Source organism: Meleagris gallopavo, chromosome 7 (genome assembly GCF_905368555.1).
Source record: "Meleagris gallopavo chromosome 7, MGAL_WU_HG_1.1, whole genome shotgun sequence".
NCBI classification, from domain to species: domain Eukaryota; kingdom Metazoa; phylum Chordata; class Aves; order Galliformes; family Phasianidae; genus Meleagris; species Meleagris gallopavo.
This window is the reverse complement of record NC_139410.1, coordinates 19,576,499-19,594,084: the sequence shown is the minus strand read 5'-3', so window position 1 is coordinate 19,594,084 and position 17,586 is coordinate 19,576,499. Positions and strand designations below refer to the sequence as shown.

At 35.9% G+C, this 17,586-nt stretch overlaps 1 protein-coding gene across 4 annotated transcripts in view; it reads right to left on the bottom strand.

Moving 5' to 3' along the window:
* GRB14 (growth factor receptor bound protein 14) overlaps nt 1–17,586 on the bottom strand; it is a 69,549-nt gene that overhangs the window by 39,758 nt on the left and 12,205 nt on the right. For 3 of the 4 annotated variants that reach the window (XM_085227989.1, XM_085227990.1, XM_085227991.1), the window contains exon 3: nt 8,416–8,583. The exons of the other annotated variant lie outside the window; for it this stretch is intronic. In XM_085227989.1, the coding sequence (XP_085084115.1) occupies nt 8,416–8,583 (168 nt within the window). The remainder of the gene's footprint in view (nt 1–8,415; nt 8,584–17,586) is intronic. 4 annotated transcript variants of the gene reach the window in all.

Genomic DNA, 17,586 nt, shown 5'->3' with positions numbered 1-17,586 from the left:
GCACTTGAGCTATGGCAAAACCAGATATATGTATGGACTGGGAGAAGAACTCACTAAGAGGAGCCATGTGAAAAGGGATCTCATGGATGAAAAGCACTACATTAGCAAGCAGTGTGCACTCACAGCTCAGAAGGCCAAATGCATTCTGGGCTGCATCAAAAGAGAGGTGGCCTGCAAGATGAGGGAGGTGCTTGTCCCTATCTACTCCGCCCTTCTGAGGTCCCACTCAGAGTACTGCATCCAGATCTGGGATCCCCAAAACAAGAAAAATGTGAAACTGTTGGAGCAGGTCTAGAGAAGAGCCATGAAGATTATCAGAGGGCTGGAGCACTTCTCTTATGAAGAAAGGCTGATGGAGCTAAGCTTGTTCAGCCTGGAGAAAAGACAGCTCCAGAGAGACCTCACTGCAGCCTTCTAGTACCTGAATGGAGCCTATAATCAGGAGCGAGACAGACTTTTTACACAGTCTAATAGTGACAAGACAAAGAGAATGGTTAAAAACTAAAATAAGGGAGATTTAGATAAGGAGGAAATTAGAGTGTGGTGAGGTGCTAGAACAGATTGCCCAGAGAAGTTGTAGATGTCGCATTCCTGGAGGTGTTCAAGACCAGGTTGCATGAAACCCTGGGCAACCTGATCTAGTGTCTGATTTAGAGGATGGCAAATCTGTCCATGATATGGGAGTTGGAACTAGATGATCTTTAAAGGTCTCTTCCAGTGTAAGCCATTTTGTGATTTTATTAGAAAAAGTGATGGAAGATCATACTACAGGATTCCAAGAATCTGACTTGAAGGAGGAACTTCAGTAATTCTTTTTTTTTAAAAAAAAAGTCTTAAAAATGGTGAATGAGCAGAAAATAAAAATGGTTCTCAGTACACCAGTGTGCATTATTCCCCAAATTAGAAACATGACAGAAGTTATCTACAAACCACTACATTTTCCAAAGAAGTCATGTATGAAGATTGAAGGAGAAAGGATTTTTAGTGTCTAGCCACTGAAATAAACTCATGGATTTTGTTTTCTGTGCACTACAAAGTTAAGGGCAGAAATTTATCAGTCTTATGTTTGAATAGCTTGTCCCTTTTTGTGTCAAAGCATTAACATTATTTAAAAGAGGCTTTCTGTATTTAATAATGTAGTTTGTCTAACGTATCCTTCACTTGTCAGAGATAAATAGAATGCTGTGTTCCAGCACAAGAGAAAGAAAATCTGTTACTGCCGCGTTCTGGCTGCACTATGTGTTTCTGAAGAGATACAAGCTATAAAAAGAAGTACCTATTGTTTCTACCAGGGTTTTCATTCTATGTTGCTGGTTTCTTAGCAGAACACTTCTCTTGATGAAGCAGAGAAAGACTAAGTCTCTAAATAACACCAAGTTTTACCAAATAACCCAAGTTACTACAGGAACACAGACAAGACGGGGAGCACCTGGGCACGGAATTTAGGCTCTGTAATTACAGGTAGCAACTTAATAGTTATCTAGTGCAAAAGAGAGTCACTAAAATGAGTGGAACAGAAAGATTGTTTTAAGTGGATGATGTAGTAATAGAGACTAATCATTTCATAAATTCTATGTATTTTGATATTTCCCTCTAGCAACTTGTTCTGAAAGGAAAACGAGGTGTAAAGATTGAACATTCTTCACTCATACAAGAAAACTGTGAATGCACCTATAAATTTCTCATCTCTTCGTATGCTGTGATAACCTAGATCCAGACGTTTTCTGGACTGTCTAGCTGTTTTTATTCTTCACTATTCATAAGCCATATTCCTATCATCATAAACGTATGTAGTTTATTTGTGTTACAACCTTTCTAAAAGTCTTATCAAATGGGATATTCAAAAGTTTGGTGTCAGACACCAATCCAACAAGAGTCAGAAATCAGTATGACCACATGAAGAAAAATATCAAGAGTTTGTTTATGCAATTCATGGATAATTTGAGATGTCGCTATGTCTAGCTGTTAAGCTAGTACAATACAAGCGAAGGGCTCCGACTGATATTCAGTCCAGCCACTGTTCAATTGCTATCTCTTGGAGAAGGGAATTGTTTAAAAAAAAAAAAAAAAAAAAAGCAGAGTAAGTGGTCTAAGTATGATGTCATGTTAGGGTAAAGGTTGGAGGTGGAACAAGAATGATGAAAAAGACTGCAAAGAAAGCAAATATGCTGAGCATCAGGGAAAGAGGATTCTAGTAGGAAATAAAGGAAGAGCACTGAGGATGTCAGCTGAATGCCTCTCAGTTTTTTGTAAGAATATTAGTGGTGACAAAAGGAAAAGGTATCAGCAATTAAACAAACCCTACATATGGGAAAGAAAGGCACCACAGATGATTCCCCAAGTTATTTATGATGTCCAAGCAGATGTATTCATAGAGCTGCAAGTCAGCAGTCCAAGACCTGCTAAAGATTATGACCTGCCAGAGAGAGGAGATAAATATGTTACTAGGCAGAATGTAAATGAGGAGTAAGACACCTCATCTCTTTAAGCCTTCATGAATTCAGAGCCTCAGGTCCAGCAAAACACCCACTTCTTAAGCAAACAACAAAAAAACTTAGCAAGTCAGGCTCAAGAAGCTAGATACGTATTTTTTAAAAGTCTGACTTGCCTTGCTTTGTGCTGTTCCTTAGGCCCCCAATATGCACTGTACTGTACCAGAATAAATCTCTTCTCATGCAACAACTTCAAGCTATGGAAAACAAGTTGCCCTGAAATACATAATCATAAATAAAAGACTGAAAGCAGCTTACTAAATGCAACTATGAAAAAAAAGATTTTGGAATACAATACCAAGTGTTAGAGACTAAGATGGATTGGAGCCAAGATAAAATCTTCAGTATTACAATAGATTTACATTGGTTAAAAAGCTTTGATCATATAATCAGAACTTCTGTTTTAAGTCATGGCATTTTGTCGGAATGGGTCTTCCCTCTGTTCCTGACCCAAAGAAGAAGTGAGGTTTAGTGGGGCATGGCAGTACGTATAGTAACACCATGGAAATGATAAGGGGCTTGCATCTGAGTAACTCCCTAATGAAAGGTGATACATTTTCTTTGTACGAATTCGTAGGTCTCCATTTTATCAAAAGTAAATAAAATCTTCTAATTTTTCAGGCCCTTGCTTATGTATCAAAGCATACTACAAGTCTCACACAAAAGGCACGTAAGTATGTGAAATTTGATTTTAAACACAGAATTTCACCAGCACCAGTTTCTCCCTTCATACAAAGCAACGTAGCATAATAAGTAAGGGATTTACTACAAGTTGAAGTAACTATTTAGCAACACTCATGATATTCTTCAAGGCTTGATAACAGTCTGAACGTTAAGTTCTGACTTCTTGAAGCCTAATTTATCCAAAAGGAGATTAAAGTACTACAGCTAGAAAATGGCCAAGCACTTTTTTCAACTGATGAAAAAGCTGCTTTTTTCCAAAGGATTTCTGCCAGCAGAAAAGGATTTTGAGCAGAGTAGGGCACTAAACAAAGCCAAATTTCCTTGGTTACTCTATGAAGGTTGCTAGATGCTCAAAGAAGGCAAGAAGAAAAAAACACATAGCAATGATCTGTTCAAAAAATGAAGAGAGAAGGAAGACAGAGTGCAACATTAATTGTGCACTAAACCTTGTCAAACTATACAAGGGACAAGTAATGACCAAGTACATTAAGCTACTGAGTTTTTAAAAGACTTTCTAAAAACCTCTGCACAGTCATTACTCACTCTCATACACACACATGCAAAACATCCCCACTACCTTTCATGGCAACTACACAACAAAATGCTATACATTTTAAGTTCCAAGATAATTGACAGTTTCATACACAAAATATTATATAAAATTAGACTGCTTATAGAGACTGGAACAACACAGGACAGAATAAAAAAAATCTCACTTCCCCCACCTCCATATAATTAGTGTAATTTTGATTTTATTTATATGCTGTGAGATCATTTTGATACACAATAAAAATGGTAGGAAACTATATTGGTTTCATGTTTGTAGAAGCATTTAGTATGATAGGTCAAGTGGTATATGGGTGCCATACCAGAATCCATCTTCAGATGACTGAGTATAAAGAGTAGAGTACTGGATCAAGATGATTTTGGCTAAAATCCTCCTTACAGAAGAAAAAAGTCCTGCATTATCTTCCTCCTAAGGGGGTCCTTTCAGTAGCTCTTCCCTAAATATTTCCTGAACCTAACCAAACCTCTTCCACAAAGTGAAAATGCAAGACTGCCACCCTCCTTCTTCCCTACCATCCACAAACAATCTCTACAGTAATGTCAACCTCCACCATGAGCAGATAACTTAAAATCTGCAAGTACAGTAAGGAAGATGACTGAATTGTAGGCAATTCATCCATTCATAGCTAACACGATATTTGTTTACTCCATCAAACAAGTCTGTGAGGCAATAAGTTTCCCTGGAGACTTTCAAGATGAAGCTGGATAAGGCCCTGAGCAGCCTGATGGAGCTGTGGTGTCCCTGTTCACTGCAGGGGAGTTGGACTAGATGGCCCTCAGAGATCCTTTCCAACTCTAAGGATTCTATGATTCTGTGATTCTAAGTAGACACCTGTACAAATAGTTTCACAAAGTTTTTAATATTTTCAAGAGGAAGCAGGAATTCCAGGTCTCCCCAAATAAAATGCAGCCTATTTCTCATATTTCTCATGGGTTTTCAAATCACTGCAGGATGTTGCTCTTCGTCTTATTATATTGTACAAAAGGCCAAGAGGGCATGGTTGGTGTTTATATATCTTTAAATGACTATTTTTCAAACTGTCCTTATAAAGAGATGCTTAATACATGAATGCTTTGTCTGTTTCCAGATTTCTGTAAAAGGTATCCATTTAATGACACCATTATCATGTCACTTAAATTGCCTTTATGTAAGATTTCCAGATTAGCACATTGGCCTTTCATCAAGAGGAACCCAAATGCAAAACTGAAAAACTACTCTCGCACTCTTAGCCTTGCAGACAGACACTGCTAATTCTCAATACAATTTGGCTTAGGTAACCATTCATACTTGATGGGAGGTGTGCATGTTGATTACAGAGGTATAGAAATTCAGTCCAGAAAAAAATAGCTGGAATAAAGATCCAAAAGCATCTTGAAAATTGCTCAAATCCAGCATGCAATCTAAAATATATTTTCCTTTTCTAATCATTCTTTTAATACTCAATTTATTCTTCTAATCATTCAATCTAATATTTCTTTCAAAAGAACTATTTCTTCCATTTAAGAGAAACAATGTAATCTCTTCAAGGATCATTGGAAAATATTCAGCGGGGGTACACAGTACCTGCTTCACACTGTGTGACAGTGTTCTACAAAGTTCCCAGCTGCTGTGAAAAAAAACCATAACTCTGTTCTTATACTTTGCATCCAGCATCAGGTGTATAAGTACTCTTCTATTTCTCTACATATATAGCACTTCTGCAGATGTTTGTCTTTAATAAATAACTGGTTTGTAACAGGCTGTAAAACAATGTGCTGAAAACATTATGATCTTTTACATATAATGTCTTAAAAACATTTTTAGAGGAGAACAAAGTTATCCACAAAAAAAAAAGATTAAAGAAAACATTTAACTGTGTTGGATTAATTATATGTCTAGTTTAGTCCATATACTCACTATAAATCTGGTTATAATAATATTCAATATGCATAATTCCCCATGCTTTTTAATCAAGTCATTTTTCTGTCTGCGCTAAAAGATTCTTGGAATCTAAATGAGGCTCTGTAGCTTTAGTTAAAAATATATTATTTGAGAAAAAAGAAACCCATACCAACTGTGATAAGTACTTCCTATCAAATTTTAAAATAGAAAGTATGAAAAAAAAATTGGACAAAGCATATTACTTATTTGGAATGAAAATGAGGAAAAAACATTTATTCAGTAAAGTGGTAGAACAGCCATACTGTCACATTAATAATGAAAAATATCACCTTTTGTGAAGGAGAAAAAAAAATAATTGCCAGAACCATAATTAAACAAGAGTTCTTACACAAACATTCATGCCTAAATGAAAGCAATAATAATTTTGAATGATCAGTAGACTAAAATAGTATTTTATGAATTAATGCTGAAGTTTCTCACAACTATGCAGTGCTAACATAACATTTCCAGACTGCCTATTACCAGGTACTTTTGCATCATAAAAAACAGAAGTTGTAGTACTTTCAGTAAAAGATGATCAATTTCAGTTAACAGAAATACTATTTAAAGGGAGAATTCAGCACAATCAACGTGAAGATCCTATGTATTAGGATAAGAGATTATGACTGAATTAGATCTCTACGTTTCTCATGTTCATGATAAACGTATTTACACACATACACACATATTACCCTTACAAGCAAGGCTCTTTCTTGCCTGTTGCCTGCTTTCCTTTCTTCCCTGTAGTATTTCTTCTCCAGAAATTAAATTAGTGCTACAGAAATAACAAAAAGAATCTTCTGAATAGAGAGAAGAGACATTTACGAAGAATTCTATAGACAAAGATATAAACATCACAGCAAATCAGGTCACAAATTTGGCATACAATGAGCTCTCAGTGAGCATACAGATCTCTCAGAACTTTTGCAGCTGTGCAATCCAATAGCTACCCACCTAATACAACATCCTGTGCTGCTTCCTTCTCCCACCTCCATAATCTTTATTTTGGGCTTGCAAAGTGCACAGAAAAAGAGAAGTAAAGCCAATAATTACTGACTGCTAATTTAACATTAGTGTGAAAATATTTGTTTTAAAATCAGAGAGAATGCACAGAAAACTTAGTCGCTGTACCTTAGTAAAGAAAAGAAAAATCCTTAAGATTTTTGCTCTCAAAAGCAAAAAAATGAAAATATACAATACAGTTACAACTGAGTGTCCTAGCCTTCCGAATGTTAAATTGAGCAAAGTTACACACCTCTTCCCTCCCACACAGCACCATACGCATCTCTGAGCATACCAGAGGAGTCCAATACAACCCGCCAGTACAATACTTCAAGAACAAAGACCTTCAGCTCCGAACATACTGATAGCCCTATAACAACTGGAAATAAAACAATTAAGACAACTGAAGATTTGAGACAGGGACAGGGGCGCTGGGAGGCAGGGAAAAAGGAAGTGAAGGGAACCACAGGACTGGGAGAATGAGTGCTGAAAAGTCAAACTTCAAATAAATTTTTTTAAATATTTTTTTTGGTAGAGTCTAACAGGTGTACATCCTGCACATGTCTGAACCTGAAAAGTAGTTTATGATCATGTAATTAAGATAGTAGTATAACCTAATCTTTTCAAAACAAAGATGCTAAGACTGTGTTCCCACAGGCTTCCCTTGCAACCCAAAAAATAAAGTAATCAGACAGACTAACATAAATCCTAAATCAGTAAGAGCTATGCATTCATATACTGCTCCAGACTCACTGGACTCAAGCCATAAGAAGTATATGCTGCATCCTGTGTGAATTGCTTAAGAGTACCATTTAATACCATAGCAATATTTCAGTGAAATTTCATTCCTCACACCACTGGTATATTAAATGCCTCTGAGTAACAGAAGAGTCTATTAACAGTGATCTGGACACATTATGCAGCAACGAACTTAAGAAAGATATCTACGTGTTAACAAAATAAATCAAACTAACAAATGACTTATAGTTAGTCTGAACTAACTTTCTAGAAGTTAATATAACTGGCTTAGTGGTGACATATATTTCCATAGTTGATGTGTATTTTTACCATTACAGTTATTGTCAATGCACTGAATTACTCTGGGCAAACCTAGTGCACACAGCCAAAAAGATTTTATATTGTTTCCACATTTGAGCAAGATTAAAACAAAACAAAACAAACAAACAGAAAAAAAAACCCACACACACAAAAAAGTGGTTACTACAAAACACAATACAGTGTTACCTTGATTCCCAGAGTACGTGATGAACCATACATCAGTAAGATGCTAGCCAGAAAAGGTGGAAAAGAAGCATGTTGCATTTAAAGCTGATCCAAAGCCTATATGAGCGGACTCCAATCAGCTTTTGCTGAGATAACTACCATAGCATATTAGAGAGGCTTATTTCAATATTCTGAAATGCAGTTGACACATTACATTTAAAAATTATATAAGGATGTGATCAAAATAAATTTCTTTCATAAAGAAATTGTAATTGTAACAGAGAAAAAAAAAGCCAGTAACAAATATACATAAATATGCCTATATGTACACACAAAAATATTTTAAGTAATGAAATTAAAAAATCTGCATTTATCAGAGAACAAAAATTCTTACTACACAAGAAAAATAAAATAAGATAAAAATTAACTATAAGCATATTTATTTAAAACAAGTTAATTTACTATAAGCAAATGCAATATCAACCCATACTAAAGAGAGTTATAAGATTGATTTAAATGCCATACCCGTTTCTGCAGAGTTATTGGCATTACTGCAGGCAACGTCACTCTTCTTGAAGACAAACTCATGTCTGCTTTTCTTAGAACTTGACAACCTTCACTCAGGTGATAACATGAAACAGAACAAAATACTTTGCAATATTCCTTGAAGTCTAAATTCTCATCACCCCAATCCTGTAGAGTCAGTGCAAAGAACAGAGTAAGGATGCAGTTAATGCCCCTCTGTTTATGCAAATCCAGTCCTACACAAAGGCACTTATGTAAGGCCCTGGGGTAGGACTAACCAGAAATCAACCAACCAAAGAGCTTGAAAACTTGTCTTCTGGCCTTGGGAAGGCTCACACTGATATCTCTGTCTATGAAAACAAGCAGAACAGCACGCATTTTTATCACTCAGAATCCTGTTTTTATTACCCTAACAACAACAGCAACAAAAATACTCAAAACTAAACCATTAATAATAACAATAATTAAAAAAAAAAAAAAAAAAAAAAAGCCTGTTAAAGACTGCGTTCTGGCAGTGGTTATTGAGAGGTCTTAGCAGTGATGTTTTTTTCCTGGCCTCTTTCAGGAAATAAAATACATTTCTCAATCAGTGCTCCTGGTTGTAGGGTGTCAGGAGGGTAACGAGCATAAGAATAAGAGCACTGAATCCATTCCATGATTCTTTATCAAAGAATCACTTTCTTCAAAGCAAAGGCAAAGATCTCCTTTCGCTTTAAGTAATGCAGTTGTGTTGTAACAGAATAAAGTTGTATAGCTGAAAAAGTGGTAGGTAAAATATTGCACAACCAAATATTTTATGGTTCAAGTTGTTGATCACCCCTACTCACATATTTATTTGTGCATCAAATATCTCCTTAACAATTAATTAACTAAGCCTGAGGTTGCTCTTTCTGTGTCAAAAAGTGAAAATTTTCTTTTTTTTATTACTTACACACTGAGGCAATATATAACACCTTCCAAGGTCCCTTAAAATGCTTAACAGCAGAAATAACTTTCCTATTCTGTTGTTATGCAGCATGAATACACAAGGATTCTGTTATAAACCAACACATTAAATATGTTTTAGAACAGTGTCACTGGATATTTGGATTACAACTCTTGATCAAGCTGTTCATATCAAGAACATCATAACCAGTGAAGGCTGCAAACATTCTGCAAAATTATTTCTATCATTCATATATTTATAACATCTCAAACAATAACATACCAGATGTGCAGAGAACTATAGTTTCATAGAAAGTTACTCCAGATAAATTCTTTAATACACATCTCATTATGTAGATGTACTAGAGGTGTTCAAAACTGACCTGGCAAATATTAGAACAATCCATGCCAAAATTCAGCTTATCATATTGATACCGTTTTTCCCTCACTGGAAATGAACACATCCCTCTGTTACCCCAAACTGTCTAGAGAGAAGTATGAGCTACAAGACATACAAAATTATATACTTGCAACTTAAAGATTAACCATGTGTTTAATGTATGAGGGCTGCTCCAAAAGTAATACCTCCTATTTTATTAAGTTGGCCAGCAACATCAGAGGTGGATGATGTTGGTGTGATGGCAGAAGAGGTTGAACCTTCCCACTAATATCTCATTCCATGTTGTTGCCATGCAACAGATGGCAGTGGAGGAGCAGTTTGACATAATGGATTCTGACATGGAAGATGCCTATGAAGCAAAGGAGTGCCACTGAATTCTTCATGCAGAAAAAATGGCACCCACTGACAATCATGGATGCTCGCTGAACATTTACAGAGACCCATCAGGGGAGATGAGCACAGTGAGGCAGTGGGTGGTGCATTTCAGTAGTGGCAGCAGCGACCATGCATTACCTCTGTTGGTGCAGATTTTTATGAGCGCAGTGTGCAGGCTCTTGACCATCACTGATGAATACAGATCTAATGGTGGCGACTATGTTAAAAAACAGTGCTTTGTAGCTGAGAATTTGCTCTATTAAATGGTGCTATTATGCTTTTTATATCTGTTGTAGTTTCCATGGAAATAAATAGGAAGCATTAATTTCGGAGTGACCTATGTAATTTGCTATTGTGGAGTTCTGTAAATAGCAAAAGATACACAACCATTTACTGGCACCAGTAAGATACTTTAGATTTCAGGGCTTCAAAACATCTATTCTTGTTCCAGGTTATCTTCCTGAAATCCTAAGATCAGTACGTCAGGTAAGTTCTGTTGATGAACAATGTAAACAAACATTGTAAAAACAGGAGAAAACAACAACAAAACATACATCTCCAAAACAACAACCTGCCATTAATTGACGGTTTTACCTGCAGCTCTCAAACAGTAATACACCACTACCAAAGAATAGGATGTAAAGACAAATATTTGCATAGATTTTTAAAACCTGTTGTCCTTGACTATGACACACAGGATAGAAAAAAAAAAAAAAAAAAAAGACAAGAAAGCAATGTCAATACAGAGATTTCGATTGGAGACAGACATTTGATTCTTGCGCAGTCAGCTTTAAACAAAGAGCTTTTAGCAAAGCCATCACATTAGTTCAAAATATTACAGATCTTTGCCATTTTCACAACTTAATAATAAATGCTCAGTTTAACTTTGAGCATATAGCAGCAACAATTCCATAGTACACAGCCTTCTAAATATTACATATAGTATACATATTATACATATTTACTTCTATTTTTCTCTCAAGCTCCAGTCCAAAATTCTTATGACTGTTTTGATAAAACAATGGAATATAAAATTATTATGGAGATCGTGTTTAAGTGTTAATTCTGTAATATTCTTTTCCAGTAGAGATAGCTATGATAAATGTCAAGTGTTTGCAATTAGGTTTTTACCTTTCAGGCGCACAGTTTTTTATTTCCTAAGAGAGCATGTTCTCAAAATTTTATAGCATGATTTTTAAACTTTGCTGTAAGACTCAAAAAACAACTCGTGGTACTAGAGCTTGATCCTCTAGGAATTTTACTCCCAGGAATATTATATATACACATCTGCAGCACCAGAACTACAAACTTCCTCTGCAATCTTTTTTCCTTGGATCTTATGGAAAAAATATTTGGGAAGCAATAACTGCAAATCTCAGTGCACTTCATTAGTAGCTTCCATTGGGAAAGAAACAAAAATAGTCCGAGCCATTTTTCCCTAACCCTGAATATCTAAGGTCCTCGTCTTTCCAAAGCACACACAGCTTTTCATACCATGAATAATACTGACCTATTTGTCTGCAAAACAAAACGGGATCATTTTCTTTAGCGAGACTATTTCTCCAGCCACATACATAGGCCAGATCTGTTTAGAAAGAAGCAAACATCTGTGTTTGACTTCTGTTACAAATGTCAATATTCAGATCTCATTTGACATTTAACAAAAAATATACTCCAGTCATATACTTCTAATGAAAGCACATGTCAGTTGCACCAAAAAATGCACCAAGGAATACTTTCATCTCTTAAATTTCCCAAACACTGGGTTAGAGAAGAAAGAAAAAAAAAAAAGCCATCTCAACTTCTAAGGGCATACCTTGCAGAGTCAGTTCACCATATGAACGCTAAGATGAATACTGTTGATAAATGTGAGATTAAAAATAGGTTTTGAAAGTCGATATGCCTTAAGACAAATATGTAATCATCTTGCTTTATGCATGTAAAGGATTTGAGTTGTCCACGGCAGGTCTGCAAGAAATTCTGCTGGTGAACAAGAAGAAAATCAGAGCTCACTTTCCAGAGAATTCTGTAAGATGAATTTATTGATGCAGCTTTTTATTCCCATTTTGGTTTCCAGATACAGTTCTGAAAACACTGAACACTGAATAGTGAAAACACTATTTATCAGATACTGCAAAACATAAACTATTTCTACTTCTTGCTACTAAAGAAAGCATAACTAAATTGACTGGGTAAGAATTGAAAAGCTCTTGGTAAGCGTTAGTAGCTCCAATGCTTTATAACACGTGAAACTGAGATTATCCAGCTAGTAGAGGAAGGTCAGTGTTGTACTTAAGGTACTGGTTATGGAGTCACAACAGCTGATTTGATTCCTGGCTATGCCAGACGTAACAGGAATGTGGGCATTTACAGGTAACAAACAAATCAGACACAGCTTTTGCCCTGGTAGATTAAAAAAATATCCAGAGAATAGAATTCCATTAAAGTTTACAAAAACCTTTGACACTACTTTTTTGTACTTGTTTTTTCTTAAACCTAAGGCAGAATATTTTTACATTAAAGTTAGGTAAGTTATTTAAGTCATTTGTCATATGCAGCCTGCATTTGTTGACAAAGTATTCCTATCTACTTGGCACAGTCAATTCTGTCTCTCCACTATAGGAAGAAACAGTCATACATTGGCATGACTGTGGAAACATATACAGGCTGTTTTTGGAAAAGGTTTGTCAAATAACTATTTCCTTACAGCTTCAATAAGGTTACCCAACAGGAAAAAAAAAAACCCTTTAAAGTGATGTGAGCCTTTCCATTCCTATAGCCCATTATACAAAGAAACATAAGGTTTTATTTTTCAAACAGAACATGCAATATATTGTCTTAGAGCACTGATAATGTCTGATTCCTAAGCAAAAATGGTAGCATTAAATTAGATTATATTACCTGTAAAGCAATCTGCATATAATTTATCTAATAACTTCTAGTAACTTGCAACATTATGATGTCTACTCTTCTGCCTCTTCATACAATTATCTATTATTAAATGCTTCTAACTGCAGAGACTAATGTGCAACCAAAACAAAAAAAACAAAAAAAAACAAACAAACAAACAAAAAAAAGAACCAGCACAACTCACAGATTCAGCTCTTCCGCATACAAGGTAGGCATTACAAAGAACATACCACGATGGAGCAGTGCAATGGAAAAGCTAGAAAACTCTACATCCTAAACTGTGCACTGGAAAGACACCTCCAAATTTGTCATTTTGTAGCTCTCAGCAGGCAGGTTTTTTTGCTGGCAAAGAAGAATGTACTGCACAAACTCTGATCTCCTGATCACTGAATTAATAACCCATTTGTCAACCTTCTCCTTCCCCCAGTTATAGCTATGATATAACCAGGTCAAATTGACCCTTACTCATACATAAAAAAGATTCTTGGATAAAAATTCTCGGAAACTACTTTCTGAAAGTCAAGATTACAAACTTGTATTAAAAAACACTTCTCTTTACCAAGTCTTTTTCTCAAAAGAAAGTATGTTTAGCATTATACACATATAGAATTAAAGCAAAAAGAAATATGGGTTAGAGCAAGAAGATACATGCTGAAAAGCTGGCTTTGGTTTTGCTGTCTCCGTATGTTCCTCTTCAGAAGGAGCTAGTTTCATTGCAGAAGCTTTGTTATATTTTAGTATTTGTTACACAGAAATCAACGAACAACAGAAGTCAGTCAAGCACGTGAGAGATCTCCACAAACAATATATTTTCCTCACTGTATGCTCAGACTGCTTGGACTGAATTGGAAATGTGTTTTATCTCAGTCACAACAGAAGATATCCTCTTAAATCTCATTTAGAAGAGTCTGTAAGAATAATCTTATACATGCTGATTTTCCTGTTTATGAAATATAATAAGTACTATTATAATATTATAATAAATATAAATATAATCTCTAGTTCAAAATTGCAATTCAAATGGAAGAGCTTAACAAATAGATAACAGATAAGGCTTGTATCAATACATAAGCCCAAAATACAAAGACATGGGGTATTTTTTTCATCATTTCCGCACAGTAGCTCTTTAGAAAAAGCCTAAACCTTTCCTCTCCAGTAATTTATATACTACTCGTTTTCAGCTATCCTACAAATGATGCTTGGCTGAACATGAGAGGACAGTGTGCCCAGGTGGCCAAGAGAGCCAACGACATCCTGGCTTGCATTAGAAATAGTGTGGCCAGCAGGAGCAGGGAGGTGATCATCCCCCTGTACCCAGCACTGGTGAGGCCGCACCTCAAGTATGGTGTTCAGTTTTGGGCCCCTCACTACAGGAAAGACATTGGAGCGTGTCCAGAGAAGGGCAACAAAACTGGTGAGTGGTCTGGAGGACAAGTCTTATGAGGAGCAGCTGAGGGAGCTGGGATTGTTTAGTCTGGAAAAGAGGAGGCTCAGAAGAGACCTTACTGCACTCTACAACTTCCTGAAGGATGCTGTGATAAGGAGGGATTTACTCTCTTCTCCCAGGCAACAAACAGGACCCGAGGAAATGGCCACAAGCTGTACCAGAGGAGGTTTAGGTTAGACATAAGGAAGAACTTTTTCTCTCAGACAGTGGTCAGACACTGGAATGGCTGCCCAGGGAGGTGGTAGAGTCGCCATCCCTGGCAGTGTTCAAAAGGTGTCTGGATGAGGAGCTATGAGATATGGTTTATTAGCTTGTGGTAGCAATGGTAATGGGAAGACTAGATGATCTTGTAGGTCCTTTCCAACCTTGTGAATCTATGATTCTATAATTGAAATACCCCTTTTTGGGCCTGAAAAGCTGAGTCATTTCTGTTTAAAAACTCATTCGAGATTTGGGGAAAGTAGCATCCAACTATTGTTAGTCCATCCTTCAGCAGTTCCAATGATTTACTGCTTTAGAATACCTTACGTCTTCCATACATCTTGATTGATACAGCAGTTACAAATTCCAGTTTCACATCAATTCTATTCCTGGCATCCACTTTTGCCAGTTACTGTTGAAGCGTAACGGGAATCTGGCATTGTCTTTCATACACTGAAACCTTCTATCTGTTTGCCCGATGATTGCTAGAAAAGAACTAAGTTATAATGCTTGACTTCCTTCAAGAATGTATTAATGTTTAATCTTCAGTGTTATTAAATAAAGCTCATTGTCTCGTGGGCAGAAGTACAAAGGACAAAGTATAAAACTTTATTAGAAGTAACTGAAAAGGAGCACTTCTCCAAAATCCTTCCATCTTGCTTCTGATCTTATTTTAAGAAATATGGGAAATAACACAAAACAAAAAAGCCCATCCACACAATTTATTCTTTTCTTGGTTGTTCCCAATTTCCACGAATGAGGAAGCTATTGTCTTAAGATCATAATAATGGGTAGTTTTGCAGATACGTGGGTAGAAATGAATCCCACCATCCAGTGAGTTGCCCAGAGAAGTCTTCAGAGGACACAAGACACAAACTTCCTTTGAAAGTTTCGTGTTCTCAAATTATCTGAATATGATAAGCTCAAAGTGATTTGCCATTATCTATCAGAATAATAATTACACAAATTATACAAAAATATAAATTATTTTTTAAGCTGTGAAATTCAGGTGTTACCTGAAAAATGAACATTTCAACACAAATGTTAATATAACACTACAGAAGAAACAAAACAGCCTACCAGGACAATCTGAAATTAGATATCCATTACCTCCTGTCACACACATACGTACACAAAAACCCAATACTCTGAAAAAAAATCTAGATTAAAAAAAAGAAACCCTTCAAAAATTAATGAAAACAACCAGATATAAATATTTAAGTGCAACTAGACAAAAATTACACATAATTACACACAGCGCACTAATAGTAGAGGGGTTCTACTATGCTAGAGAAAGCTACTGTTATTATTAATAACAATCACACAAGCCTGGAAAAAAAAAAACAAACCTCCCCTTACATTATTTATCTTCATAATTTGTGATTATGGAAGTGCTCACGTTGTAAGAACAATAGTAAAAAGCAGAACACTATCCATTAGTGCAACTCTAAATTTGAAAGCACCAAAGAGCACAGTGAAGTTCTGCATGTTCTCCAATTCTCCATTTCTCCATACCAAACTGCGGAATCTGAAATCCTTGTTATACAAACAGCCTTTGCAAAGCTTTTTAGTTGCCTACTTTTGCAATCAATAGGTTCAAAACAAATTGAAACACATACTGCTAACAATGTTCTATCTATCAAGTCATAAGAAAACCCTCATACTGTAAGAGCACTATACAGCAGTGAATTCTAGTGATTACAAGAAATTCTTGTAAACTTCTAGCCTGTTTTCTTAACATTTGATACCATTACTGTGTCATTATCAAGTGCCTGCAGCTGTTCACAAGCTCAAGGCCTTAATGTAATCAGTAACAGGAGTTATCATAACAGAACTCATATAAAAAGGCTATTTATAGCCCAAGAATGCACTCATTGAAAAATCCAATTTTGACTGCAAGGCAATCTACTGTATCTTGTTTTTCTGTGGATCTAATACCAAGTTGAAAAGCAAACAGACAGATATACCAGTGTGCAGCATATACATACCTACCAAAAATAGGCAGGAACAATCCATTAGTACACAAATTAGAAGCACAGGCACATCTCTAAGATAACCAATATACATTTATCACTCAAGATTTAGGTATTAAATATCGTGAATGCTATTGGGCTAAACATGAGCTGATTAACTGTAAATGAATGTTCTGTGACTGAAGCTGGAGAAAAGAAAGTTCATGCTGTTATCAGAGCAGAGGTCTAATTTCTTCTCCCTTTTAATTCCTCCTCCCACAATTGTCCTTCTTGCAAAATTATCTTTGGCCTGATTAGCATTTTTTTTAATCTTCCTATTTGAGGTGACTCCTATCAGGACTTTAATATGAGAGGCTTACTTAATTAAGTATGCTCTCCTGAAGATTTCCCTTTATCTTTACTCCCTAACTGAAGGCATTCATAAAGGAATTAATTCCCTTAGAAGTAATAATTTTAAACATTCTCAAGACAAACAAGGAGAATATGAGCAGTGGTCAACGGCCACCTCCTGCTTATGATTACAGGATTTTACCACTTGCTAGAGAAACATCCCATCTTGTTAATAAAATGATCAGCTGCTAGAAAACTTTGGAATCGCTAAGACCCAAAAATCCCACTGAATGCTATATCAGTACATCATTTGTAAAAAAAAACCCCAAACCCTCAAATACATATTTTATTTTAAGCAGATCAGTCTGAAAGTAATGCCTCCTACTTATTTCCATGGAAACTATAACACATACAAAGAGCACAATTACACTGTCTGATAGAGCAAATTCTCAGCTACAAAACCTTATTTTTCAACATAGTTGCCACCATTAGTTATGCATTTTCACCAGTGATGAACAAGAGACTACCTACCAGGCTCATAAAAATCTGCAACAGTTTATGGAAAGCCGCTGTTGCTGAAATGCACCACCTGCCGCCTCACTGCACTCACA